The sequence below is a fragment of the Salarias fasciatus genome, chromosome 8 (assembly GCF_902148845.1).
Source record: "Salarias fasciatus chromosome 8, fSalaFa1.1, whole genome shotgun sequence".
In the NCBI taxonomy this organism is placed as follows: Eukaryota; Metazoa; Chordata; class Actinopteri; order Blenniiformes; family Blenniidae; genus Salarias; species Salarias fasciatus.
The window spans coordinates 12,377,359-12,403,562 of NC_043752.1; the positions used below are offsets into that span (position 1 = coordinate 12,377,359).

Below are 26,204 nucleotides of genomic sequence, written 5' to 3' on the forward strand. Positions count from 1 at the left end.
GAGGTGTGTCAAACAAAATCTTGTTTTTCAGTAGTTAGAAACCAGTTCGATTCAAAACTAGTCCTATTTTAATACTGTATTAATTGGTAATTATTGGTAACTGCAGTAATTGGAGGCCTTAATAATCCAGAACATCATATTTTCCTTAAATTCTGCTGTTGCAAAGACAATATGCTCAATTCAACATGAAGTCATCGGGGTGTTACCTTTAACAATATTTGCATTTTGCTGGTTGTTTGCAGTGGTGTAGAGTTGAATTGCACCATACTGAAAGGTGTTTCTTGACCTTATTATAATAAGATGACTGAAAAACTCCTGCGAACATCAGTCAACAAGTAAATATGGTCATATGCAGATTTAGGACAGAGCCATTGCACTGGATTGAATTCAATTTCAGGTAGTATACATGATGAAGTGTCTGGTGAGAGCATGCTGTTTAATATATTGTCATAGTGAATGACTGAAAACAAAAGCTGCCCTTATATATATTAGAAACAGCTGGCAAATGTTTATTTTTAAAAGTTATTTGTGACCTGAATACCTAAATAACAGCTTCTTTTTTTTAACCATGCTGATCAAGCATTTGTTTATGTACAGAAGGCTCCCCCTGAATCATATCTAGTCCTGTTACAAACAAAACATGTAAATAAAAATCTAAAATAGGTCGTACATTTAGCAAGTTGTTGTAACAGGTACCATGATGTGGCACCTATAAATATATGAGGAACTAAACTTAAGAGGCAGGGAGTTACTACTTGTCATTGATGACTCCTTCAACTTGGCTGGAGACCAGCAGGGCATGCGCACCACGTCTGCATAGTATCTCATACTGCCCTCTGCTGTCCGCACAGTGCTATAGCACACGATGCTGAACTGGAGTTTTCAGGTCTCTTTACTTCATTTGAGCAACTTAATTGCCTCCATCATTTATTTTACATGTGACAAACTCAAACTCGGGCACCCAGGCAGGACCTTCTGGTGGAACCAGACTTGGTGGTGAGGTATTGTAGTCCACATGGTCAAACAAAGCTCAAACAAGCTACACAAGGCCACCACCTTGAAAGTTCGTTATGGGCAAACAGGACATTGATCACACTGAGGTTCTGTGGGTCTCTTTAGCAGAAACTGGCACCTGGGAAGTCCACCGTTATCTCACTGTGGGCAAGGAGCCAAAGCTGTTGAGAGGTTGGCAGTTGAGAGTAGATACAGTTGAGGCCACCTCCACACAACACCTGCTGTGGAACCTAGAATGGGTTTTCTTACTGATTTGATGCAAAGGATAAAAGATAGTTCTAACGAAAGTCAATTCTGAAAATTGTGGGGATGAAAAGTTAAGTAGCGTTTTAACACGAAGCTACAGTGCAGAATATTGATGAGACTTCCTCGTCTTACTGTAAAGACTTCATCACCCAGTCACATGGAAAGGGGATTGAGAGGAATCAATCTGATTGGTGAACTGCTACTGGACATCTGTCTGGGCGATAGACTGTATATAAACACATTCCAACAAAATGATGCTACATGCAAACCTGGTACCGGAACTCTTTGGGCCTCAGATCAAGATCCACTTCATCTCATGTGACAGAAAGTGGGACGGAGAAAGAGATTTGGTCATTTTCACTGGGAAAACAGTGACACTCAAAGTCCTTTATTACATTAAAACAAAGTCCAAATTTACAGCAAAAGATGAGCTTCAATTTTCATGGTTAAAAAGTCTGTCTTGTTAATACTGTAATCAGTGAGTCATAAAAATGATACAGAGATCAGTGACAGAACAATTAACAACATAAGTCTTCGCCCTAAACTCAGCAACCCCTTTAAACGAGCGGAACCGGTAAAAGAAGGGCTGTACTGGCAAAACGAGCATGACGAGTATCGGTGAGAGACAGGTGGGCGAGACTGATGACATGAGGCGAAATTTCAGTCTTCTCTGCTGGACAGGATGAAGGTTTGCAAAGCTGAAATTTGAGCGCAAGCTATACATGGAAAAAGGAGGTCATAAGGAATATAGCACAAAAAAAAAAAAAAAACATGCTATACAAGCAAAACTGCTGCCTTTCTTCAGTTAAGATGTGGGTCACTCTTCAGCTTTCAATTGGAAGAGATATAAGAGAGTCTGATAAGGCACCACTTTAATTTGAATGACACGTGTGTGTGTGGACGTCAAAGATTTTATCAAAAGAAAATCGGTGAACATGGTCAGATTTTGGCCTGATTTTCTTTCTAAAAAACAAAAAACAAAAAAATTAATATGAATATTTGGAGATATGAAGAGGGTAATGAGGATAACATTTACAATGGAGCCCGTACAAAAAAAATATAGAAGGAAGACAAAAAAACAAAACAAAAATAATCCACTGGCATTGAGCTGCATACAAGTTGAGGTTCTACAGTACAATAAATATAAATAGACTGAGGGAAGACCGAAGAAAAACGGAGACAGTTATCGCTTTACATTCGAGTCAACTATACAATGCAGCATGAAGAGACCGAACCCTGCGAGCTCATACGATATTTGGCAAGTCGGCCAATAAAAACTGGACACAAACGGGCAGGCGAGCAGGGTCGTCCTCCACAGGCTGTCCTGAGGTCAGGGGACATTGAACTCCCACAGTCCTTTCTCCACTTGCTCTATTGAGACATGTGGGTCTCAGGAGGACCCTGAAGATGCGTGCCTTCTAAATTTAATCCTCCATCACACTTACATGTCTTGAGTATTTATGAAGGCTGAGACAGCTTCAGAAAATCACAGGTCCATTTATTCAAATGTTAAAATTGGCAAGGGATACTTGTATTGGTCAGGTGACTTTTTGCTTTGTCGAAATCAAGCTGAATTACTCACATGTCCAATGTTTGCTGGCGACAATGTGGGGGAATACATTTAGGATTGAATGCAACATTTGAGAAACCTCTTGAGAAAGAATAGTGGGGATATTTTTCAAGACACTCAGGAGTATGAGCATCACAAGGTGACTGCGGGTCCAACTTAAGCTTTTCCTCTGCAGGGCTGCATTTCATAACTATGCCTTTGCTTTAGCCAAACTGGAAGAATACATTTCCAGGCCCAGAGTCTGAAAAAAACAAAAACAGTCAGTCAACAAAAAGGCTCCTTGAACATTTGATAATTAAATTAAAAAAAAAAAAAAACAAGTCAACGTTGAATAAAAAAATGATACCTGGACTTGAATCGAAAGTGAATCCTCCACCGTGGCCACCAAAGAAAGCCCTGAAGATGTTGTTTGCATCAAAATCTAAAGAAAGAAAAGTCCAGGAGGGTGATTAGCTGAGAGTTAAAGACCTTCAGCCAGAACACAACAGAAAAATTCCTGAGGTGACAGTATGAAAAAGGAACTGAGGCCACAAAGACAAAAGTCTGTTCATTATAGTTAGACGGCTTTCAAAAACTCATTTATACAGTGTTCAGGGTTTTGAAGCTGATCAACCTGAGACCAACGCTACTGCAGTCAGTTCTGTTCAGGTGGCCGGTCCATTACAGACTAACAACTACACCTGTTCATCTGTTTATGATATTAACCAATTCATCTTTTTAAATGTCTACTGTGTAACACGTGTTCTTCAACAAGTTGCTCTAGATTCTATTCCGGAAACAATTAACAAAAAGGTGCTTTTCATTACCTCTGCCGTCAAAGCCGCAGTCATCTTCGAGGTCGTGCCCGTTGTCGTAGCGCATTTTTTTCTTCGGGTCAGAGAGGACAGTGAAGGCCTCGCCCACCTCCTTGAATTTCTTTTCCTCTTCCTTTTGCACCTCTGGGGTCGCTGCACTGTGGCGGTCTGCATGCCAACGATAAGCAGTCAACAACAAGCCCCGAAATAATCCCTCAACAAATAAAAGGCGGCATCGCGCCTGTGTGGAGCCCGAGAGGGATACCTGGGTGATGCATGAGAGCCCGTTTGCGGTAAGCCTTTTTGATCTCATCCTCGGTGGCGTTTTTGCCGACTCCCAGCACTTTGTAGTAATCTTTCCTCTTGCTCTTCTTCAGCTCCATCTGTGCTGTCTTCAGCAGATGTTTGTGATCTGCAACACAGAGAAAAGTAAACGTCAGCATCTCGTCGTCTCAAATGCTCATTAACGTGTCAAAATCAAAGAGAATTACAACAGAGGCTTGCCTGAAGTTTTTTCTGTCTGGTAAACTTTTTCGTAGTCCCGTACAGCCTCTTCGTACTGCTCTGTGTCCATGTAACTACACGTCGCCAAAAGAAACTCAGAATTACTGCATAACACTCAACGGCACAAGTGGGACGTGTGCATTGTAGCGGCTGCATTCCATACCACTGAGCTCGTCTTAAGTAGGCCTTGATGTAAGTGTCATCGAGTTTGATTGCGCTGGAACAGTCTTCAATGGCTTGATTGAGTTTCTTCAGCTGTTGACGAGACGGGAATTTAATGACAGGAGAGAAAAGTGTGAGAAGTGCTTGAAGCTATTTTCAAGCAAATTATCAGACAGCATTGTTGACTAAGTGACTCTTTGACTGATTTTCTAAGAGGAAGAAGCTGGAGAGGTGAAAGCGACACACTCTTTTGTATAATAAAGTTTGCTTTTACCTTTGCTCCCGCTGTGGCTCTGTTGCAGTAGAGTTTTGCGTTGGTCTTGATGTTGTTGGGGTCTATAGCCAGCGCCTCAGTGTACAGCTGGTAGGCTGCTTCATAGTTGCAGTTCTTAAATGCCTGGTTTCCTTCCTCTTTCTTGGCTTTTAATGCCTTCGCATTCTAGAATAGGGAGAGGAAAAAAAGGAGTTGCATCAGGGATCTTTTTCACAAGATAAACCCATAGAATGACATCAAATCCTACATTCAACCACTGATTTCATCTGTTCATCTCGCATTTAAAGCTGGCGAATTTCCCAACAAATTTCACACCATTTTTAAATTGTGGGGACAGTCAAATTCAATAACTGCCCTCCTGTTTCCTTCCACAATTCCCTGAAATGTATTTCATAAAGTAGCTACAGGTCCAGATCTCACCGATCCACAGCGTTACATCAACAGAGACAATCACCAGCTCCATGGAGACAAAAAAAAAAGAAAAAAAAAGGAAGTAGTTTACTCTAAGGATCATTGGATTGGATTGGATATTGCTTGTGGCGCCCCCCAGGGGTCAGTATTGGGATCCTAATAGTTTACATGGACAGGTGCTGTGAACACACTGGGTAGGAACGTACACAGTTAAGTTTCTATATAGGCAGACATGTAAGCAGGTGTATAAACACTGTGCATTTATAATGACAGAAGTTAGGGTTAATTACAACAGCTGTAGAATGAGTACTGTAGAGAATGAAACAAGTAGGCTGTCAAGGGTTTAAGAAAAAAATGCATAGTGAGCTGTGATACTACAAATATTAAGGCTGAATAAGGTTTGCTTCCTCCTACTCCTCTTCAGACATGAGGAATGCCTGTTTGTATGTGTGGTATAGATACACTACAGCTTTAAGGATATGGGTACATTATACATGAACTTTGCATCTAATTGTGAGTAGCATATAAATAAATTGTTAGGATGTACATGGCTGAAATAAATGATTGAACACTGGCTTCATCAAAACTGTCTTCTTGAAAATCAGTGACAGCATATATTGTGTTACAGTTATCCACTTTTTGAAGCAGTGCATCACATTATAAAACCAAAAGTGTACAACAGGATCCCTTTGACTGATGCTTAACGAGCATGCAAAAAACACCAACAGTGGTAATCGAATGCAAATGAAACAAAAATATGCACAACACACTGGTAACGTTTTTAATAAGATCCCAGCGCTGTAGCAAAGCACCACATTTCATATGTTGTGTTAAATTGTCTTGAATTATTTCAAACATTAAACCATATAAATGTGATCAACTCACCCTGCAGGCCAACCGGGCCTTTTCGTGGTCGGGGGCCATGCGCAGAGCCTGGACAAAAAACTGCACCGCCTTATCGATGCAGTCCTCGTAGTAAAGACACAACCCTCGAACGTACAGCGCGTCTGCATTTGTGGAATCCATTCGCAGGATGTCACTGAAATAAAACATATATATATAATGAAGTACTACATTGAAAAATATATAAATTCATGTAAATGACAGTCGTATGAGAGCAAAGTAGCTCGTACCTGGCGACAGACTGGGCTTCTGGGTAACGCCCCAGCAGAGCGAGACACTCGGCCTTCAGGATTTTGAAACGGTGGCAGGCAGAGGCCAAAGCCAAAGCTCGGTCCATACAGTACACCACCTGAATCACAAGGAGACACGGGATCACTGGAGATGCACGATATCCAACAGGAAGACATTTCTAAAACAAAACAAAAGATTTGATGAAGCACCTTTCTGAAATCCCGCTTTTCAAAGCTGAACTCTGCCATTCTTTCAAACTCCAACAGCGTGGTTGCGTTCTTATTCTGAAATAAAACAGCATTCCTTTCTCAGTTTAAGGCTGAAAATTAAAGTGACAATCATACAAGTGACCTTGTTAGAGGGCAAAGTCCCCACCTCCTGCTGGGCCTCTCGATTGCTTGGCTCCAGTTCCAGAACCTTCTGAAAGCAGCGGCTAGCTGCCATGGCATTTCCTAAAGACAAGTGACATTTGCCTTCACGTAGATGGCCCTGCGGGAGAGAATGGAAACTTCACTGCAGGGATGGGAAAAACTGCTTTTTGTTTTTCCCCTGGCAAAATTTATCCAGATGACAAATGACCCAATACCAGAGCTCTGATTTGTTCAATCTCACCTTCATGAAACAGTCGTCCAAACGCACCGCCTGCTGGGAATCTTCAAGCGCTTCCCGAAAGCGACAGAGCATCATGAGGGTGGCCGCCCTGTTGCCGTAATAACTGGCATTTTTGGGGCTAGCATCTTAGCGATGAGAAAAAAAACCCCAATCATATTAACAATGAGAAGAGACTTGTGGCCATGGCAACTCTGAAAAGTGACAACAATGTCACAACTACAGTATTACAACAAGTCATTTCAGCATAACATGGCGGAACATTTCAGGTATGACATCAGCTGCTTACCAACCACAGGGCTTCAACAAAAAGCGTGTAAAATGTGAATGCTGTCCAAATATTTCTCACCTATGGCCTTGGTGTAGTAGTTGAAAGCCTCAGAGTAATCCTTCTTGCTGTAGAATGCATTTCCTTGCTCTTTGAAGCCTTCAGCCTGACTGCAGAGAGAAGGAACGGAAGCAAAAGTCAACACAAACACCAGACACGTGTAATGAAAACCACAAGTTGACACAAATGGTCTAAAAACCAAACACCCATTAACTCCAAGAAGTTTAAAATGTACAGGAAAAAAATAATTGCTTAATTATCTTACTGAAGCAAAGCTGTAACGAAATCAGATACTGGAAAAATTTGCTGGTTCACAAGCACTAAGATTTTCCCCATTTGCATTTATTAATGAGACAAATCCTTGCTATCTGAGCAGAGACTGGAATGATTCAACCGTGCTGTGTTTCACCTGGAAGTGGGACAGCAGATAGGGGACACACAGTCCTGACTCCTCACAGCTCCGCTGCTAAACATAGCAGTGAAATTCACCTGCTGCAGTGGTGTCAGGAGTGCCGACCCTAAAACGGGTGAATCAGCACTGAAAAGCTCGAGGAAAAAGCTCCCGGTGTGCCGGATAATACAGTAGAGGGTGTAGCTACAATTCATCCAATTTGACTTTTTAGTCTATTGTTCAACAGATCAATCAAGTAAGCATGAATACAAAAATGAAAAGTCTTAGACATTGATGCTTGTTATCAATAACGGTGTTGATTCATGGTTTTTTTCCCTCCCAATGTTATTCTTTTATTTGCAGGACAACACAGGGGCTTTACAAGCCAAGAAGACAACAAATGGAGACATCTGAATGAGGGAATACATCCACAGGTCTGCACAATGAACAGTGACTGCATACAAAACTCTAAAAAAATCGGGAAAGACAATACTCAAAAGACGTTAGATTTAGGGATTGGGATGAACCCAAATCTACGATAATCTTTCCAGGTGAACTTATTGCAACATTCTCTACAGTTTCTATAATGCACAAAGCTTCAGTACTTCAGCACAACAAGCTACTTGATCCATGAATTGCAGAAATAAATTTCACGGTTGAATTTGATGGTGGTGTTACAGTGTGGGCAGGAGTGTCTAGTAATAAAGGAACTGAAAACACTTTGTAAATAGTACAGCGACACACTCACACTACCTGAGTCACTGTGCGAAAATAAGTCCCCTTATGAACAGCAGGAGATGTCATCAAGCTGTAATTAATGCTCAAAGGCACATGAAAAGTTAAGGCCACATTAACATTTTTTGTTGCTGTATACCAAAAGCTGTTATTGACTTTTGTTTCAATAAATTGTTTAATATGAGGAAATGACCATTGCCTGCTTCCACATTCATGATAACATCACTGCAGCATGAACATCACCTTTCCAATAAATTTAACCAAAAAGTCAAATATCCTAAACTTTTTGTGAGTACTCCATCTCAGACGGTAACCACCGTGAATCGACTCCCCTTAGTCTATGTGAGCCCTGAGCACCCTGTTACCATTCTAGAAAATACATTTAAATTCTTTCTACAAACAAAATTTTGTTTCAAAATCAAGTTTCAAAAGATGTATGAAAAAAGGCGAGGCCTTACGCTGAGATTTAGCTCCTGAACTTCACCTTAACCGGCTGGAGTAAAAACTGAAACTCATAGAACCTCTTCTGATTATTTAATTTTTTTTATCCTGATTTGTTGACGAGCTATGTTATGAAACACTATGTGGAAGTTATGGTTACTTGAGCCTGTAATATTTACTTAACACACTTTACATCCACAATCTAAAAACAATAAAAGCAGACGTCACTGACTGCTGACCAAAGGGTGAAGTGATACCTCAGGCTGAGTTGAGTAGAACACTGAATATCTAGTTTCCACTGAGTCGCATGACACTCTCAACATTTAACAAAATCAACCAGTTAAGTCTCTCTACATAGAACAACACATGCAAATCTCTGATATCACTGAACCTTAAAATGGTTGAAGCTGAAAAACAAAGCCTTCCTGGAAAAGATTTTAGCTTTGATTTCTTATTGTCTGCAGTCCTTCTAAGAAACAGTCCTGATGGTCACTGCTGTGTATAAACCCACAATTTTACGTGATATTTGATCAACAAGAGCAAACTCCAACGTTTAAATACACACTATGTTTACTTCCGACCGAGGCGGGAAATCCTTGAGGATAAAATATCTCAGAATTAAATCCAAAATAAGTACGAATCCATAATGATCTGATGTAAATTGTAAAGTGTCAACTGTAAATTGACAGTGAAACTAACACTTCGTTGAAACTGGTTAAGGTGTGTCGAGTGGTTGAGAAACTGCTCATCATCAGAACTCCTCCTATAATGTCCGAAGAACTGAAACAAAGTCCCTCGTGGAAGTTTCTCGAAAGAGGAAAACGCAACACAACAGTGTTCACATCCACAATTTCACAGCACGTTGCTCTCCGTGTAGAGGTTTTAAAATACTACGAACAGAGCTCCAGAAAACCGAGGTTTCACAAACACACATTCTTGGCTATCTGATGCTAACCATGTGTTTTGGGGGATTGTTGCACCCGGTTTGATGAAAATCCAGACAAATGTCGACGCGAAGCCATTTCATAAAGAGTCACGTATGTAGGTATCTACCTTAGACGTCACTGCGAACAGCCAAAATAGCGACGGAACAATTTTGGAGAAGAAAAAAATATGTAGTATTTAAGAAACACGACGCTAACGGGAGCTAGCCGTTAGCTCCCCTCCGGACGTGACCGCGGAATTGTTTCCCGGCGGTGTCAGCTCACCGGGCGGATTCACGCACATGAAAATTCACGTTACGGGCTCAGCGTAGTAAACGCGCACATTATTAATATGCTTACCGCTCCATGTCTTCCTGGTTGTAGATCTGCGGCTCTGTTTCCACCGGCACGTCGATGTCAACAGCTGCCATTTTTTTCTGGAAAGGACGACCAATGAATGACGTCATTTCCGGGAGCTTTTTTTGTAGGTCAATAAAAGTGGGACAAGAAAATAAATAAACAATAAATAAACAACAACATGACATATATTTTATGTAACGACGAGGGACGTATTAAGGTCACGCAATAAATAAAAGAAAAATAAATGTTTGCATTCTAAGAAAAAATAAAATACATATAAATCAGCTTTTTCCTCGAAATAAAGGTTTATTTTAACAGCATCAAGACAACGGAATAATCTCTATAAATAATCTCATTCTTCCAGGTAGGAGGTATCTTAAAGGATATTAAATCAGGTCAAATAAGGACTTTTTCCTTATTCATCGCTGCAATTGTTTAAACATTTTTTATTTAATTTATACAAAAATAAAAATATAATACAGAGTGAAAGCAATAGAACCAGACTGTTAAGGGTAGGAAAGGAGCCCAAGGGGTTTATATGAAATTCAAGGAACAACAAGCAGTGAAACTAACAAAGAAGTTATCATTCTTAATAATCTTTTACACTATATGAAAAAAAAGTGGCTTGAGCCATTTGCAACATGCATTGACAAAATGGCCACATTTTGAATTATTTTGAATGGTATCTTCACAAATGTAAAAATAACAAATTGGGTTTAATAAAAAGATAGAACTTTAAACTGTTCTGAGAGTTTACTTTTTGAATTTGTTGACCTAAATGGGATGTATTAATGTCCGAAATATGCTTGAAATATGATATATGTATTTTTTTTCTGAACCGATGGAACTATTAGGAAAGGATTTAGGAGGAACTTGTCTCTTCTTTAAAAATAACTGTGATGTTATCTGTTTTTTTCCCTTAACTGTAAAGTATCTGTATCTGGATAAAAGGTCACGATGAAAGAAATTTTTTTTTTTTTTTTTTTTTAAGAATTAACGAGACGGAGAGAATGGGCATTATTAAAAATAGCTACAAAATAGCAAAAAAACAGTGGGTCAGTCCTCATACTTGTTTATTTATACAACCTAGTAGTACAGGTCACAACCTACTTAATGACATTTACCCATCTCAATAATATTACTGTATAAAGGTAACAGTGACTGTCTTACATTACTAAATAAACTCAATTAAACCTCTTTGGAAGTTGTTTCTGCCACAAGAGGGCAGAAAAGTATTATAAGGCAACGGATGACGACCAGAACAAATTTGCAGCCATTTTTTGGCTTAAAAACAGTTATAGCTCACAATTTTCATAGAGGATTAGGGTTTTGTAGGAGTTTAGAAATTAACGTCACATATAAGTATTCACGTATAGTATAGAAGTATATTATCTATGGGAACACTGCATGTCGTAATGAGTACAGTATATACCGTATATGTATATATACTATGCTTGTGATGAGAAATGTCATATTTATGTAACTTGTCAGTGACTCTATACTTTTATCAAATATAAAGAGCATTTATAGTTCTGCAACAATAAAGAGTGAATCAGGAACTCGTGGATGTGAAGAAAAAACAACCACAACGATGGAAAAACCAGGACTATTTATAAGTTCATATACATCACCTTATTCACATCTCGACCACATAATAATTTACATTATTGCAATTGATGCACAGTTACACTTGTCATTAATTTTACCGGGTGACACTTCAAAAATACATATTGCTCAGGGTGATTCAGCACAGCCATGTGGGAGGGAGACTTCTACAACAGAGGGAGTAGTTTCTTAATACACTAGATGAAAATAACACTTTTAATTATGTGAAGGTCTCATTTGGAAACTCAAGAATAAAGCCTTTTGATGTTGATGAATTGCACACTTACTGTTTTTCTTTTTTAACATTGCACAAACAGCACCAGCTGCCGGAAACACTTCATGTTCATCCCTTTTCTACAAGCACCAGACAAACATTTGACAGATGGTTAAAAACACAATATTATGTTGTGTACAGATAAGAGTTCTGCTCATTCATACAGATCAGACCACCAGCTCATCAATGAGGAAAAACAAGGAAAAATCATCACACACTCACAAATACAATTATGACCAATTTAAAGTCACGGATTAGAATCAAACATGTTTCTGGGCTGTGGGACAAAATTGGAGTAGCCAGAGAAAATAAATGGAGAACATGCAAACTCCCTTCGACCAAGCCCGTGTAGGAGTTGAACCGGCGACCTTCCACTGTGCGAACCGTGCGCTGCAGGAGCATTTTGAACTTATCTGGATTCATGTTTCACCTCAGTGCTGTTTATTCGTTGTTCGTCCTCTAGTAAAGGGAGGCTCATGAAATTAGTCACGATTCATACACATTTACATCTGCGTACAACTACATCATACTGTGATATAAACCATTTATTAAATTCACATTTACTCACTATCAGTCCTACTGTAAATAAAGAGGGTGTTGAAATGAAATCGAATGTCTCCTGTCAAAGGAAGACAGAATCAGTCTCATCTATTTGTATGAATTAGACGTGTACTTCCTGGTAGTGAATCTTCACTCCTGCGATTGATTGTCACCTGATTAAACAGAGAGAAGGAAAGACAGACGGGGGGGGGAAACTGTTGCAGGGAACAAAATCATCAACTTTCTCTCGATAAATGACAGAATAGACATCCACATCATGGCTGTAAAGTTTTAACTCTGTTGGGTACATAAATCTCAACAATGCAAAATAACAGATTTTCTTTTAAAGAGAGAACTGTTTCTAACTCAATTTTCATTTGCGATTCACACAATCAGGATGTTTTTATTATATATATGTATATATTTTTAGATTTGGCTCTAAAATCTATAACAAGGCAGACATATTTTTCTTGCTCTTCAAGAATACACATAGAAAGCTCCAAAAATGAAAGAATTTTCTCAACAAACACTTAGCAACGTTGAAACACCCTAATGTGTATTAGTTTATCATTGACTTATAAATAAATGGAGATGATGCTCGTCGTTATGGCTTCCTGAGGGGTCCAGACCCCGGGGGAACATGCACTCAACAGTTCTCTGAGAGGAAACAGCTGAACGATGGTCCTTCCAGCTCTAATAGGTGAAGCTGCGGTCAGTCTGCGCTGAAATCTCAATCCACACCAGGGGATTGCGCAAACTGAATCTTCTTATGACCTGCCAAACCCCGACGCGCTGCTATGCTGCCCTCACGGTCTCTGCGTCGCGACCTGGTGTCACTCGTCTGTGCTGTGATTTGTCCTCAGCTGGCCCAACTCAAAGCCCAGCTTTGCAGAGGTCAGGTCTTCGCCGCCGTGGGCCTTCCAGCCTCGCCGGTATTCGTTAGTAAGGGGAGAAGATGATGGGTGTGTGCGTGGCTCTCAGAGGTCCAGGAGCGGGCCTGAAGAGCGTGGGGCTGATCAGGGGACCCTGGATGATGGCTGTGGGACCTGGAGGCAGTCGGAGCGCCAGGGGCCCGGACGCCATGGTGCACAAAGCGGCTGGATTAAGGGGGCTGGTCAGGAACCCTGCCGGCAGGGCTTTAGACAGCTGCTTATGCAAAGCCAGCTTTGTCTGAAAGAAAACAGAAAATACAGTGAAATGCTCACATCAGGATGCTGAAAAAGAACAAACAAATTCAGGTTGATCTGGTAATATTATCTTTTTAAGCTATATCATATAAAGAGCACGAGAGTTGCATTCAGTTCACTAGAGGTAAGCTAGAGAGGAAAAAGATGCACTACAGTGGTTAGTGGAGAATTTTTTGTTGAATTATCAAAGAACAGTCCCATTTTATGAACATTCATCCAAAAGTATTCAGCCATGTCAGTCTTTGTTAAAGCAGCGGACTGACGTAGCAGCGCTGCTTTGCCAATAGCATGTCTAAATCGATTACATTTAAGTAACTTTAAGAGAAGTAAAAATTTTATTTTTAGTAGCTTATAAAATATGTATACCAATTGATATGCATTTACAGTAGAATGACTCCATTACTTATTCCTAAAATAGAAGACAGATTAATTTTTTATCTTCATGGGAGATTTCAGGTAGCAATCTATGATACGCTTTGTTGTAAACCCTCAGAAAACCGTTAGTGAAAGTAGCTCAGTTTTCAAATAGGAAATAAAAGAATTTTAGAGTTGCATCCGCCTCTCTGCAGCCACCGGACTGTAAATATGTTGACAGGTGCGAGGGACAGCGGACCGTTCGTGCTGTGCGAGTGTGACCATTTCTCACCGCTAAGACGGCACTGGGCTGTAGTTTATTATAGGGGGAGAACTTTGCCTTGACAGGCTTCCCAGCCAGGCGCTCTTTGTGTCTCCTGCTGTTCATGTGCTAAAAGAGAAGAGGGGAATTCAGTGAAGACAGCTCCGACTTACAAAACAGCCACAACACGTTGAGGAAACTACCTCGTGAAAAATGGAAGATAGGAACGTGATCTTTGTTGTGGTAACATTAGCTTAAAGCATTAAGAGGAGGCGCCTGCACACCTGCTTCAGCTGCGTCTCTGAGTTGACGGACACCTGGCACAGTTCACAGTGAAAGGGCTGGCCGGTCACGCCCACGACCGCTCGGGGCTTGCTTCCCATTCGCTGCTTAATTCGACAGGCTGGCCTGGGCGACGACGTCATCTTGACCCTGCGCTGTGATTGGCTGCTGTTCTGACCGTCCAGCATCTGTTTGTGCTTGGAGCCTGGACCAATCAGAGGTGACGATCAGATCAAAGTCTGATCAATTTAAACCAAACTGTGTCACAGTGGTGTAATAATAACGCAGGATGAAGCCATGAAGTACATACCACTACAATGAGCCTCCAGTTGGGAGCTGGAGTTGACCGTCACTTTGCATGTCGGACAGTGAAGATGCTTCTTGTTGCTTTTGGCCTCCTTTAGCTCCTCCCCCTGCACGGCCTCCTCCTCGCCTCCTGCGGAGCCTCCCTGAGGATCAGAGTTCAGGTTTGCACCTGCGGTCTGGGCGCATCCGTCTGCAGGCGGATCGTTTGAAGGTGCATCAGCGGGCTGAGAGTCGGGGGAGGCTTGCGGGGACAGGTGAGCGGACTGGAGCGAGGAGGAGTCGACAGACGATGTTCTGGAGGGGGGGCTGCTTTCCTGCGAGCTCCCTTGGCTGTTCTGAGCTTGCTGCTGTGCAGGTAGGGATGAGGTGCTCGGGCCTGAGGGACAAGAAAGCAAACACAAGTCAAACTGAGTCAAGACTGATCTCATACTCTGCATACTGTTGGGTAAAACACACATTTCTTTAAATTGCCGAGACTCAGAGTGACTGATGCAATGCTGTGAGACGGCTTCATTATAAAGAGGTTGTATAATTGAAGTCCATTTATCTGGAGAGATAGGTGAGAATAATTGCAGTGTTCTCAATCGTTTGTTTGACATGAAACTACAGCTGGTTGTTCGAGAATAATAAACTAGTCTGTGGCAGTGAAGCAGTGTTATGAAGCTGCAGGTTAAATGCAAATAAACATTCTTACAGAGGAGATTCAGAGGCAAACAGTGAGGGCAACTGATTATAACAGTAGGCGACACCTGAACTTGCATTTTGCAATTATTAATTTGATTGCACCAAAAACTATTAAACTGACATGCAGTCGTGATAAATGTGAACTTGGGCAGTGATTGGCCCTCAGGCTGCACTTTAAATATGTCTTCGTTACATAACAGAAAATAACATTACAATACATGAAGTCTTGACAACCGTACTCAAAAAGCATCACAGATACTGCATGTAGCTCAACTCTGTCAAGTTTTTATTTCATTCTGCCTCTTCCCTATAACCTTGTATCATGTATTTTGCCCTCTTTCTAAGCCATTTCTTTCGTTTTGCGTCTCTTCGCCTCTCTGTCATTTGTTCACTCTCTCTGCCGAAGCTCCTTCTGTCACCATCAATCAACAACCATGGCAACCGCTGATTGTAACAAGCTTATCATTATGTGGTCAGAGGGAAATTGATAGGTTCTGGAAGAAAATGGAAGGAGAAAATCAATAATGAAAGAAAAAAAAAACAGAGAGAGAATGGAAGGGAAGATAGTGACAATTTTAGGCAAAAAGAGAGGCTGGAATGACTGATGCCGGAAAGGGAGTAAAATAACCAAGTCATTACTCTCGCAGGGGCCTTTTGATAGTGATGTAGCTGAAGAACCAATAGCCGTAACATTAGGAATATAAATGGGATTTAACACTGTCGCCAGCTTCAGGTACATTCATGTCTCTGCATGTGGAGAAAATACAGCATTCATTTTATTTTTCTTCATTTTCAGTTCGGTATTTATATGACCAGTGTTGAAGAATGGCTTACGTCGATACCTCATTTAATTTCAATTCAAAAGTACAAACTCAAAGATATTTAGAGACATTGTTCCACACTGACTGACACTGTAATCAATATGCAGCGCTTATATAACTGCAAACATATATAGTAAATATTGTATTTTCTATAATCCTCTGCAGCTTTAAGCATGTCCACCATCAGAACATCATTTCATATTAAGGAAATGCTTATGTTGGGCATCAAATCATGTAAATCCAACCGCATCCCTCTTCTCTTTTTGGGTGCTGTAACAGTCCTCATCTCAACGAATGCTTTTGCTAGATGGGAGTAATTACCGATCTGACAGGGCCAATGATAGCAGGACAGGTAATAGCTGGTAATTAACCAGTTGAGTGACAGCCACCAAGCCTGAATGCTTACGTCCCCCCAATTACAACTGATTAACTCAGAGGGTGACAAGAGGGCCCCCTTTAAAAAAAAAAAAAAAAAAAAAAAAAGGAATATTTTATACCTGTTTTGTCTTTTGACTGTGATTCTGTCGGCACCGCCGCTCCTCCCATCATCCCCCTCTCTCTGTCTTTCCCCGCTGTGGACTGACTCGGCCCGTTTTTCTGCCGATTCCTCTGCGTCTCCAGGGCTTTCAGCTTGCGAGCGTGCTTGTGACCTTTGTAGTGGGCCTCTGCCTGGGTCTGCCCATCACATTCGCATCCACACACATATGAATACACACACAGGGGCAGAACAAGCAGAGGGTGAAGTAAGCGCACAGTTAAGCGCACAGTATACTCACAGAGTGACTGATTGAATTAGTGAAGGACAGCATAAAAGCAGCAAACTGTAATCTTTCCATCTGTTTCATTGCTTTGGCCTCACGTGCCTCCATGGAGTTCAGGGAAAAATTATGCATTTGAGCGTTTGACTCGCAGGGGGGAGTCACATCACCATTCTGATAACAATCATTGTCATGGTGGTGCACAAATGAGCATCGGTTGGACTTATGGCATGTCATGACCGTCCTCTGAGCTACTGGCTCATCTTTCCACTGATCCGTTCTGACACAAAATGGCCCGTGTCCGTTATGCTGGGACACAAAATGACCTCCGTGCCTTCCTCTGTTAGAGAAAACACGTTGTGGCGGCGAGACAACAGACGCATGCAGATACGGGATCCCAAAATGGCTCTGGATGCCTGTAGATAAAGCAAGACAAATTCTACAGAGGAAAATCAGCTTCCAGCAGCTTCATGCGCACCAACAGCGAGACAAAACAACTGAAGCAGATCATACTTAATTGGTAATCCATTCCCATATTAATATTTTTGTACTACACATCAGATATACACAATTTGAATGCAATCTTTGGCTTGAAGGAACAAACAGCAAGAAAAAAAAACAATTCACTGAATATTTCCTCCAACATACACACAATGTAAAGAAGTTTTTTATGTATAAAATGCAATTAACATTTTTCCAATGAAATCTCCATGTCTAATTTAATTTAATTTTCTCATGGAGACTGTGGCAGCTGTAATTTAGATCCATCTAAAGAAAAAAAAACATGGTTCAGTCACAGAGGCAGAGCAAACCTATATAATATTGACTGAAGCGTTGCATTTTTTTGATACACACACACGGGAAAGGACCTACGCTTTGCTGATGCAAGAAGTAAATAGCTTCAGCAGCGACTGAACAGTTCGTGACAGTAACTGAACAGAAAGCCATAAAGGACAGGTTGGTGATATTTGATATTTTTCTTACTGTAGACCAAGAGTTCTCAAAGTGTGGGAGGATATGTCCCCCCCCAACTCTCACACTGCACATTTTCTCTCACATCAAGTAGTAATTTATGGTCGACTGTTTGATTTTCCGTGCGTCTGTCATTACAGATTATTGTAGCTATAAGCCGCTGGGATCCACAGGAAATAGAGAGCATCACTCTTCCTGTGCTACTTATTGGAAATCTGGTCTTTATAGGCTATGTTCCACTGATTACTTTGCGCTAAGGCTTGTTTTATCTTTTAATTAATATCCCTCACACTTACAACAAATTCAGTTTCTTTTCTTAAATTAATTAATAGTTTCACTATCCACTTACTTTTTGGAATAATTTTATTTTCAATAATCAAAACGAAGAAGAAAAAAAACTTGCTGGGAAAAGACATCAGAATTCAACTGCTGCTCCTTGAAGATGTTTGGTGTCTCAGGGTAAGTTGCTCCACATTTTTGAAAACCACCAGACAAATAGATGAAGAGATGAAATAATATGGACAAGTAGACGCAGATCACGGAGCCTCCATAACGCCTAAATACTATGAAAGATACTCAAATGTACTGTTGCATAGCATCCTTCTTTAACAAAAAAATAAAAAAAAATAGCTCAGTGCATCATTTTTAATCTTCCGTTCCACATAAACCATGCTGCTGCTAAATGCTCACATTGCCAAAGACGTATTAATACATGGCTGAAAATAGTCTCATAAATGGATTCTCATCTTAGAAACACTTTGGAAAAATAGCAGCAGCTTTGTGAAGCTTTTAACATAATTTCAATATTATATGTAAATATTTGAGCTATATGTTAAAATATTAAATCATCTAAGCTGACTGGGTCTGTTTTAGTTTTTTCACTGTCTTTGTTAAAAAGAAAAAAAAATATTACACATGGTCGTTCTTATCCTTCAAGAGCACAAGTTTTTGCAGGCGCGGTGCCTTTCTGAGTGTCAAAGACACACGTGCACTCCCTAAAATGGACAACAAGACTTTGAGTATCTGGACTTGAAAAGAGGCTGTTAGATAATTTGTCGCCGCTCAAATTATCCACACGAGTTTTTTTTCCGGGCAGACACTTCACAGCCTGCTGATGCACGTTCAGGCTGATTGTGTGCAGAGGTCGTCTTTCCAGTGGCCGCGTGCGCCGTGCGGCGAGATAGAGGTCTCCTCCGTCAACACAGAAAGGGCACCGCCACAGGTCAAAGTGCGTGGTTGGGAATACGGAGCCCGGCAAAGGGTATAAAAGCCCTTTGGCTACGTTGAATGTCAGCGCACACCAGCCATTCAGCGTCAAGTGAGTCACTCCGCTCCCATCTGCATACTATCTGGCGAGCCAGCGTAGTATGAGTTCACTACGTGTCACCTTCAAAACAACACCAGGCAGGATCAAATAAAGTGTCATTGGATGGCAGAGCACAGATCCTCAGTCTGAGACACCTGAAGGAGACTGTGAGGACCACCTCAGACCTCCGGACCGCCACTCAATCTGCTCTATGCATCACTGCATCGCAGAGGCTCAAACTCTTCAGACACGACAAGCAACGACTGTCCACAAAGTGCAGCGACGGTAGAATTTCATGTGTCAGACATGAATCTGTCATGCTATGATCTTCGACTTTTGTGACCCCAAAGGAATAATTTGGAACTTCTGTAATCTGTCCCGTCTTTATATACACATGAGTCATGTAGTAGGGAAGGATTAATTTTTACAGTCATCCGTCTTTGTCTCCATACAAAAATACTCATTACAGTATGATCAATCACTGCAGCACTTTCTTTTCTTCTCAACTGCACCTACAAATTATTTTGGTATATAAACTTTGGCCAGCTGAATTAATATGAAATCGTGTACAAAAGAAACATCTACCTGCTGTCAGCGCTCATTTAGTCTCACTAATTTAAATCTCTTCAAATTCTAAAAAGACTAACTTTGTTACCGTTTATACTGATTGCAAGTGGATCAATGAGTTTTGATTATAAAATCTCACAAACCTCAATTTGCATAAAAACAAAGACGAGAGACTGTTAAAATGAACCCTGTGGCTCTTCAAGTATTGACTACACAAGCAGTGAATATAAAATACAAGCAGACTTCAAGCAATCCAAACTATTCCTTTATACTGCTCATATTTCGTGAGGTGAAATTTCCAGCTCATCGGTGCTCCCCCACCCATCCCTCCTGTTGGGGCCTGGTACCTGCCTGAAACCTGGCATCCAACTCCTGGGTCAAGTAGCACTCTCAGCTCAGCTGCAGGTAACACAGGGAGGAGAGAGCCTGTTAGCTAGAAGAGAGACTCCCGACACCATTACTGTCCACACAGAGAGCAGAACGAGGAGAGGAAGAAACGGACGGAGGGTCGCACAACGAGCCTGCGCCAGTGGCCTTCCTCCGCATGAGTTATAAAGTTCACAAAAAGGCAGAATCATTGTCATTCTGCCAGGATTCCCCCCTCACAATATAAATGCAAATATATAGAAATGAAGTCCATTGCAGTGGGACTCAAATGAATATGAATAGGCAGGTGTGATAAGAAGAAAAAAAAAAGGTACAGAACTGGCAGACTGGTTTCCTTCTAAAGAGCCCAATGGTTGGAAATGGATGTGCCTAAAATATACTGAAGGGAATGATAAAAGGAATTGCATTTTTTTTTTTTCCCCAAGATTGTTTTCAACCACAGGGCTCAAAAATATTACATTAGCTGCAACCACGTGGACGGTGCGCTACAGAAATAGTCAAAAGATGACCTTTGGATAAGAATTTGCTGGGAATGACTCGATGTAAGATACATCACAGGGGTCAGGAGGTTTTACTGCCAGCAAAGAAAGATTATGTTGATGTGAAACCTTTCATTTTATTATATAAAAATACATCACAGGTTGATGTGGTTTACTGAAGCTAATGATTGAATTCTGCGGTAAACAAACAGCGAGATACAAGAGATGTGGTCAAAGGTGGCTTCCCCCCTTCCTGCAGAGCATTAAAGATAAATTCTGTCCTGTGTTTTCCCTCCTTTCTTATGTAGTCTACCAGATAAAAAACTAAAAACGGCTCTCACGGAGACTACAGGCAAAAGCAGGGGAGTCTGACTTACAGTGGAGTTGAAGCGCAGGTGGCAGATGTTACAGGAGATGATGGGCTTCTTTTTAGGTGGAGCAACGCCGAACGTGTGGTTTATCACAGCTTTCTGCACTGGGTCCATCTGCAAGGTAAAACACACACATCACTGTCATTCTCCTTCAAACTTTCATCATTACTGCCGCAAAAAGCGGCCAGCTAAAACATTATGACAACGAAAAAAACCCCAACACTGATTATGTCTTTATCAAGGCACCTGTTGTTGTGGGCAGAAATCAGTGTGAACATTTTGTACTCGGAGCCGAAGCACTAAAAGCACAAAAAATGCTCAACTGAAAGTGCCCGTGCAAGTCGGACGGAGGTCAAATTATGATGCCGAGACAACTGGGTCAGAGTGTCTCCAAAGCTGCTGCTGCAGGGTGTTCCCATCTGCAGCGGTCAGTATCTATCAAAAGAGGTCCAGGGGAGACGTGCAGAGAACAGACGAGCTGCCGCAGCTCAAACTGCCGCAGAAAACGATGTTATTTCTTGTAGAAAGGGTTCGGAAAGCACAGTGTGCGTACAGTTTGTTGGAATACGGGAGCGCAAGGGGGGAACTACACAATATGAGCGAGGTGGTCTTAATGCTGTGATCAGATCAGTGGGGGGTGGGGGTGGGTGAGAACGCCTTAAGAATTGACTGAAAATGTTATCTTTGAAGGTATAGCTTGATGGGAAAAAACTGAACTAAATCCTTAAGATGGGAGTGTCAGATATACAGCTTATAGGCCAGAAGCAGGCTGCCAGAGGGTCCAATCCAACCCTCAATACGACCTTCTCATCTGAAAAAACCAGAAATAGTTCAATAAAGGTAACTGAAATTTCCTTATGACATTTAACTGTATTTTACAGAAGGAGGCGCGATGGGAAACGGCACAATGTTGAAATGTCATGTATTCTTCTTATGGAGTGTCACGTGCTTCAAAAAGCATCTGTCCTTCTTTGAATTAAAACAAAGGGAACATGCAAATTTGTCAATTCACTGCTCGGGCCAATCTGAATTAAACTAGGTTTGTGAACTCAACACATTTTAATTAAAACTCGTGAATTTGAAACATTTGAAGATGTATCTTTGCAGTAGTATTAATAGCCAAATTCTTGGTGACTGACAGCATTGGAACCAATATCCAACCCCAGAGGTCTTATTAATTAATAAGAGACCATTTCCATTAACTGCAATGCTGCTAGCTTCAGCTTCTTTTTATATTTTATGATGAAATAAAGACCGGAATCTGAATCAGAGACACAAAAAATAATTTTTCTCACTACTACCTCCATATTTCAGGTCAGAGATGGAGCGTGTGTCTTTTTGGGATTAAATTTAAAAAAGAACACCAAAAAAAAAAAAAAACCTTGCTTAGAGGCAACGTCTGGCTTAATTAATTATGGCTCTGTTTTACGTCAAATATATATTTAAATGACAAATTACCACTCCAACATTCATGATTCTCTATTTTTGAATAAACGAATAATTTTGAGAAGGGGGAAAAAAAATGGAAGTTGTAACGAGAACATTTTCGATCACCCCTGCTCATTTTTTTCACATCCCGATGGCACAGCTGCTCCATTCAAGCTGTATTTTTAGTATTAGGTGTCAGACGGGGATATTTTCTCCGCCTCCCACATGCATTAGCAGTTTCCTTGGACGTTCATCATGACGGGTTAAAGCTGAATGCATGCTTCGAACGTCTGCCACTTGATTATTTAAAGCTCTACTAAACACGTCGTGGGGTCTGCGCCTGTCTGACAGAGATGTTATATTTGGGAGGTCTCAAACATATGTGTGCATCTAATCCAAGCAATTAGACATGTGGTACCTGCCAATACTGAGCTGGGAGGGAGTATTTATAGTGTCCTGTCACATCCATGCTGTTTATATTTCAGTCAAAGTTGTAATTGCAAGCTATGTCAGATATGCTTGATGATCAAAAGCTCTTTCTAATTGCTTTCTGCCAAAAACAGCTCAGGACTGCACAGTGGTTAGCACGTGTGCCTCATAAGAAGAAAGCCCCTGGTTTGGTTCCAGGGTGGGGCGTTTCTGAGCGGCGTTTCTATGTTCTCCCATGTTTGTGTGGATATTCTCATTGTATTCCAAAAGCACGCTTTTCAAGTCAATTGGTGGCTGTAAACTGCATGTACAGTGGAGGAAATGAGTATTTGACCCCTTGTTGGCAGGCACAGCGGTCAGACGTGTCTTGTCGTTGCTGACTAGGTTGGCACACACGTCAGGAGTAATTTTAGTCCCCTCCTCTCTGCAGATCATCTGCAAATCCTGGAGGTTTTGAGGCTGGCGCTTGGAAACTCAAAGCTTCAGCTCTCTCCATAGATTTTCTATAGGATTAAGGTCAGGAGACTGGCTCGGCCGTTCCATGACCTTGATGTGCTTCTTATAGAGCCACTCTTTGTTTCTTCGGCTGTATGTTTTGGGTCGTTGTGTCCTGGCAGAGGCAAGGAGGTTGTCACTAAAGATTTTGCGATACTTGGCCCCATTCATCTTTCCGTCGATGCGGTGAAGTCGACCTGTCCCCTTAGAAGAGAAACACCCCCAAAACATAATGCTTCCACCGCCATGCTTGACAGTGGGGATGGGGTTCTTGGGGTCATATTCAGCATTTCTCTTCCTCCAAACAAGTCGAGTTGAGTTGAGTTGAGGCCAAAGAGCTCGATTTTGGTGTAATCTGACCACAGCACCTTCTCCCAGTCTCTCTCGGAGTCATTAATATGTTTATTGGCAAACTTGAGGCCTGGACGCGAGCCTTCTTCAGCAGAGGAAACTTGCGCGCACTGCAGGATTTTAAACCATCGCGTCTCAGTGTATGACCAATTGCTTTCTTGGAGACTGTGCTCCCAGCAGCGTTGAGAACACTTACTTCCTCCACTGTGGTCTGAATGTGAGTGTGTGACTCTCTGTATGCCCTTACATCTTTAAATAAACTTATAAATAAAAAAAACCAGCAGGATGTCTTGCAACACTGATGGAGTATTCTGTTACACAAAAAGTCTTCAGTTTATGAATCACTGCTGACACTTTACATAATCCATATATAAAGCACTTTACATAATATAAAACATCTTCACTTAAAACCAAAAGACAGTTTGGAGTCATCCAACCCTGTAATTTGTGGATGATGAGCTGTGAATGGCTGAATATAACACACTAAACAACAGATGGTGCACAATAGGTTGTCCAGATTTTGAGGTGCTCTGAGGCATCGTTTTACACACTCAAGAGTTTGATTGAATACATTTAAAGTGATGAAAAGGGCCAGATTGGAAAGCTTAATTTAAATATGAGACTAAGGCCAGGTATTAGTGTAACGTGAATGCACCGTGTAAAGCTACTCAAGCCAGTTTTTTTTAATTGAGAAAAAGAATGAAGCACTTTGCAAAAGAGGCATAATGTTAAAACCAGCAGGCGTCGTCTGTGAAGTCTTTCACAAAGTCATTAGTGACCTCGAGACGGTCATAATGTTATCGCTGATCAGTGTACAGATTGCATGCAGGTGCGTGTGTCTGGTCTGCTCTGACAAATCTGGATTTGCGTCTTACCGTGTTGAAATTGGGGAAGAGGCTGAGTGGCGAGGAGCCGTTGACCCTGAGTGGGAGGAAGTGCTCCAGCTGGGCGTGGGCCTGCGGCTGGAGGGGCCGGCCCGGCACGGACAGCGAGCCCAGCAGTGGATGGACCTGGCTCTGGGACAGCGCACCTACAGCAGGGACAGGACGGTCACACTTTAAGTTGAGAGAAGACACACATTGGATGTTTTGTTTCTTTTAAAGCCACTGAAGCAGCACATCCAGACACACGTGATGATAAAGACTGATTTTAGCCCACATGGGAGCAAGAGAGGACTCTACAGTAAATGATTCACTCAGTAAAGCTTTAATGACTTCAGTAATAGCAGGGGATAAATGATGAGAGCCTTTGTGTGGCCTTTTCCTGCTTTACAAGTCCATAGTTTATCTTGACAAATGTCTCTGGCCTTTAAGCACAAACACTAGAGACTGTAATTGTGTGGCTTCTTCCGATACTGCAAATGGTTTAGTCAACACAAATAGGAAAGGAGCTGTAAGGAGGTTTTTAAAGGCTGCGAAAAGTCAGCAGACTATTCAGATTTGTTGTTGTTCTGCTGTTGCCCTCTAATTCTTTTCTCTTCCTGCTTGCATAACTTTACATATGAAGTTCTACTTTTAATGGAGCCCTCAGCCTTTTCCTGTGCTTTGAACTCCTCTTCCATACGACCTCTCATCTCATTACATTTAACTCTGGTCGGCAGAAATGCTTTCAGACTGCCCGTGCTTCAAAGAGCACTGTGGCGCTGACCTTTGTCGGGACCCCGAGTAACATAACATCAGTGCGCTCACATCAGAATGCACGGCGTCTTACATAAGAATGGTGATTACAGATCGCATGTGATGCCCGTACACCGAAAGTCCCGAGGCTCCTCACCCAAAAGGTCAAGTGTGAATCTAAGCTCACGCTGAAACTCCTAATATTCTAAAAAAGGCGAACTTTCCTCTTAGCGGACAGCGATGTGTCTCGGTGAAGGTTTGAATCACCTCAAAATAGCTGTCACATTTCCTCCATAAATGTTTCTTTTATTCCACTTTGCATAAGTTGGAAGTGTGACTTGGTATGGGTCGGGGCAAGGCGAGAAGGGACGCTTGGCTGCAGCGGGATGGAAAATGTCAGGAGATGCTGTATGAGGTGGATAAATTGAGCACCGGCTGGTAGCAGGAGCCTTTGACATGAAATCCTGAATAAAACCAAGTGAAGGAGTCAAAAATAACAAGAAAAAAGAAAACAATTAGACAGTAAAAATGTAGTACTGAACACATCTGTGCCAAATATCATTAGAATATGTTACTGTAGTGTGTTTTTGCTCATGAAAATCTAAATTTTTCTTTTAATTACTGAGACAGTGAATTGAAACGATCCTTAATCTGCAGTGTAATGGTGCAGTATATCATATTACAGCAACTCCTGCTGACAAGAAGACATATCCCCCGGCTTCTTTCGCCTTTGGATTTCAGGATTTATCTCAGGAGATGAAGCAGGTAGAAAAGTTCTTGAGCATTAGCATGTTTTCACTAATCTGGTCCCATTTTCAAAAGGACTCGAGCAGA

General features: G+C 41.4%; 2 protein-coding genes across 2 annotated transcripts in view; both read right to left on the bottom strand.

Annotated features, from left to right (window-relative positions):
- Positions 1-1,632: 1,632 nt before the first annotated feature.
- LOC115393569 (dnaJ homolog subfamily C member 7-like) lies at positions 1,633-9,982 on the bottom strand. Its single transcript, XM_030098612.1, has 14 exons — positions 9,897-9,982; positions 7,068-7,156; positions 6,722-6,846; positions 6,485-6,598; positions 6,319-6,393; positions 6,109-6,227; positions 5,861-6,014; positions 4,565-4,729; positions 4,292-4,383; positions 4,129-4,202; positions 3,890-4,036; positions 3,637-3,792; positions 3,177-3,251; positions 1,633-3,071 (listed from the first exon to the last, which is right to left on the bottom strand). The coding sequence occupies exons 1-14, from the start codon at positions 9,965-9,967 to the stop codon at positions 3,034-3,036; spliced, it is 1,494 nt and encodes a 497-aa protein (XP_029954472.1). The 5' UTR covers positions 9,968-9,982; the 3' UTR covers positions 1,633-3,033.
- A 2,767-nt stretch (positions 9,983-12,749) lies between these two features.
- LOC115393236 (zinc finger protein 385B-like) overlaps positions 12,750-26,204 on the bottom strand; it is a 75,047-nt gene continuing 61,592 nt past the window's right edge. The window contains exons 3-9 of the mRNA XM_030098117.1: positions 24,630-24,784; positions 21,058-21,165; positions 16,709-16,886; positions 14,711-15,082; positions 14,403-14,605; positions 14,149-14,247; positions 12,750-13,485 (exon numbers count right to left, since the gene is read on the bottom strand). Coding sequence (XP_029953977.1) covers positions 13,255-13,485; positions 14,149-14,247; positions 14,403-14,605; positions 14,711-15,082; positions 16,709-16,886; positions 21,058-21,165; positions 24,630-24,784 — 1,346 coding nt within the window. The 3' untranslated portion in view covers positions 12,750-13,254. The remainder of the gene's footprint in view (positions 13,486-14,148; positions 14,248-14,402; positions 14,606-14,710; positions 15,083-16,708; positions 16,887-21,057; positions 21,166-24,629; positions 24,785-26,204) is intronic.

What these genes read in the sequence shown, in the direction of transcription:
- LOC115393569 (XM_030098612.1), bottom strand. Translation starts at nt 9,967, where the DNA reads ATGGCAGCTGTTGACATCGACGTGCCGGTGGAAACAGAGCCGCAGATC. An exon ending in TGGACGACTGTTTCATGAAG is followed by an intron (nt 6,599 to 6,721) that starts GTGAGATTGAAC and finishes TCTCTCCCGCAG; the next exon opens with GGCCATCTACGTGAAGGCAA. An exon ending in AAAAGCGGGATTTCAGAAAG is followed by an intron (nt 6,228 to 6,318) that starts GTGCTTCATCAA and finishes CTTGTGATTCAG; the next exon opens with GTGGTGTACTGTATGGACCG.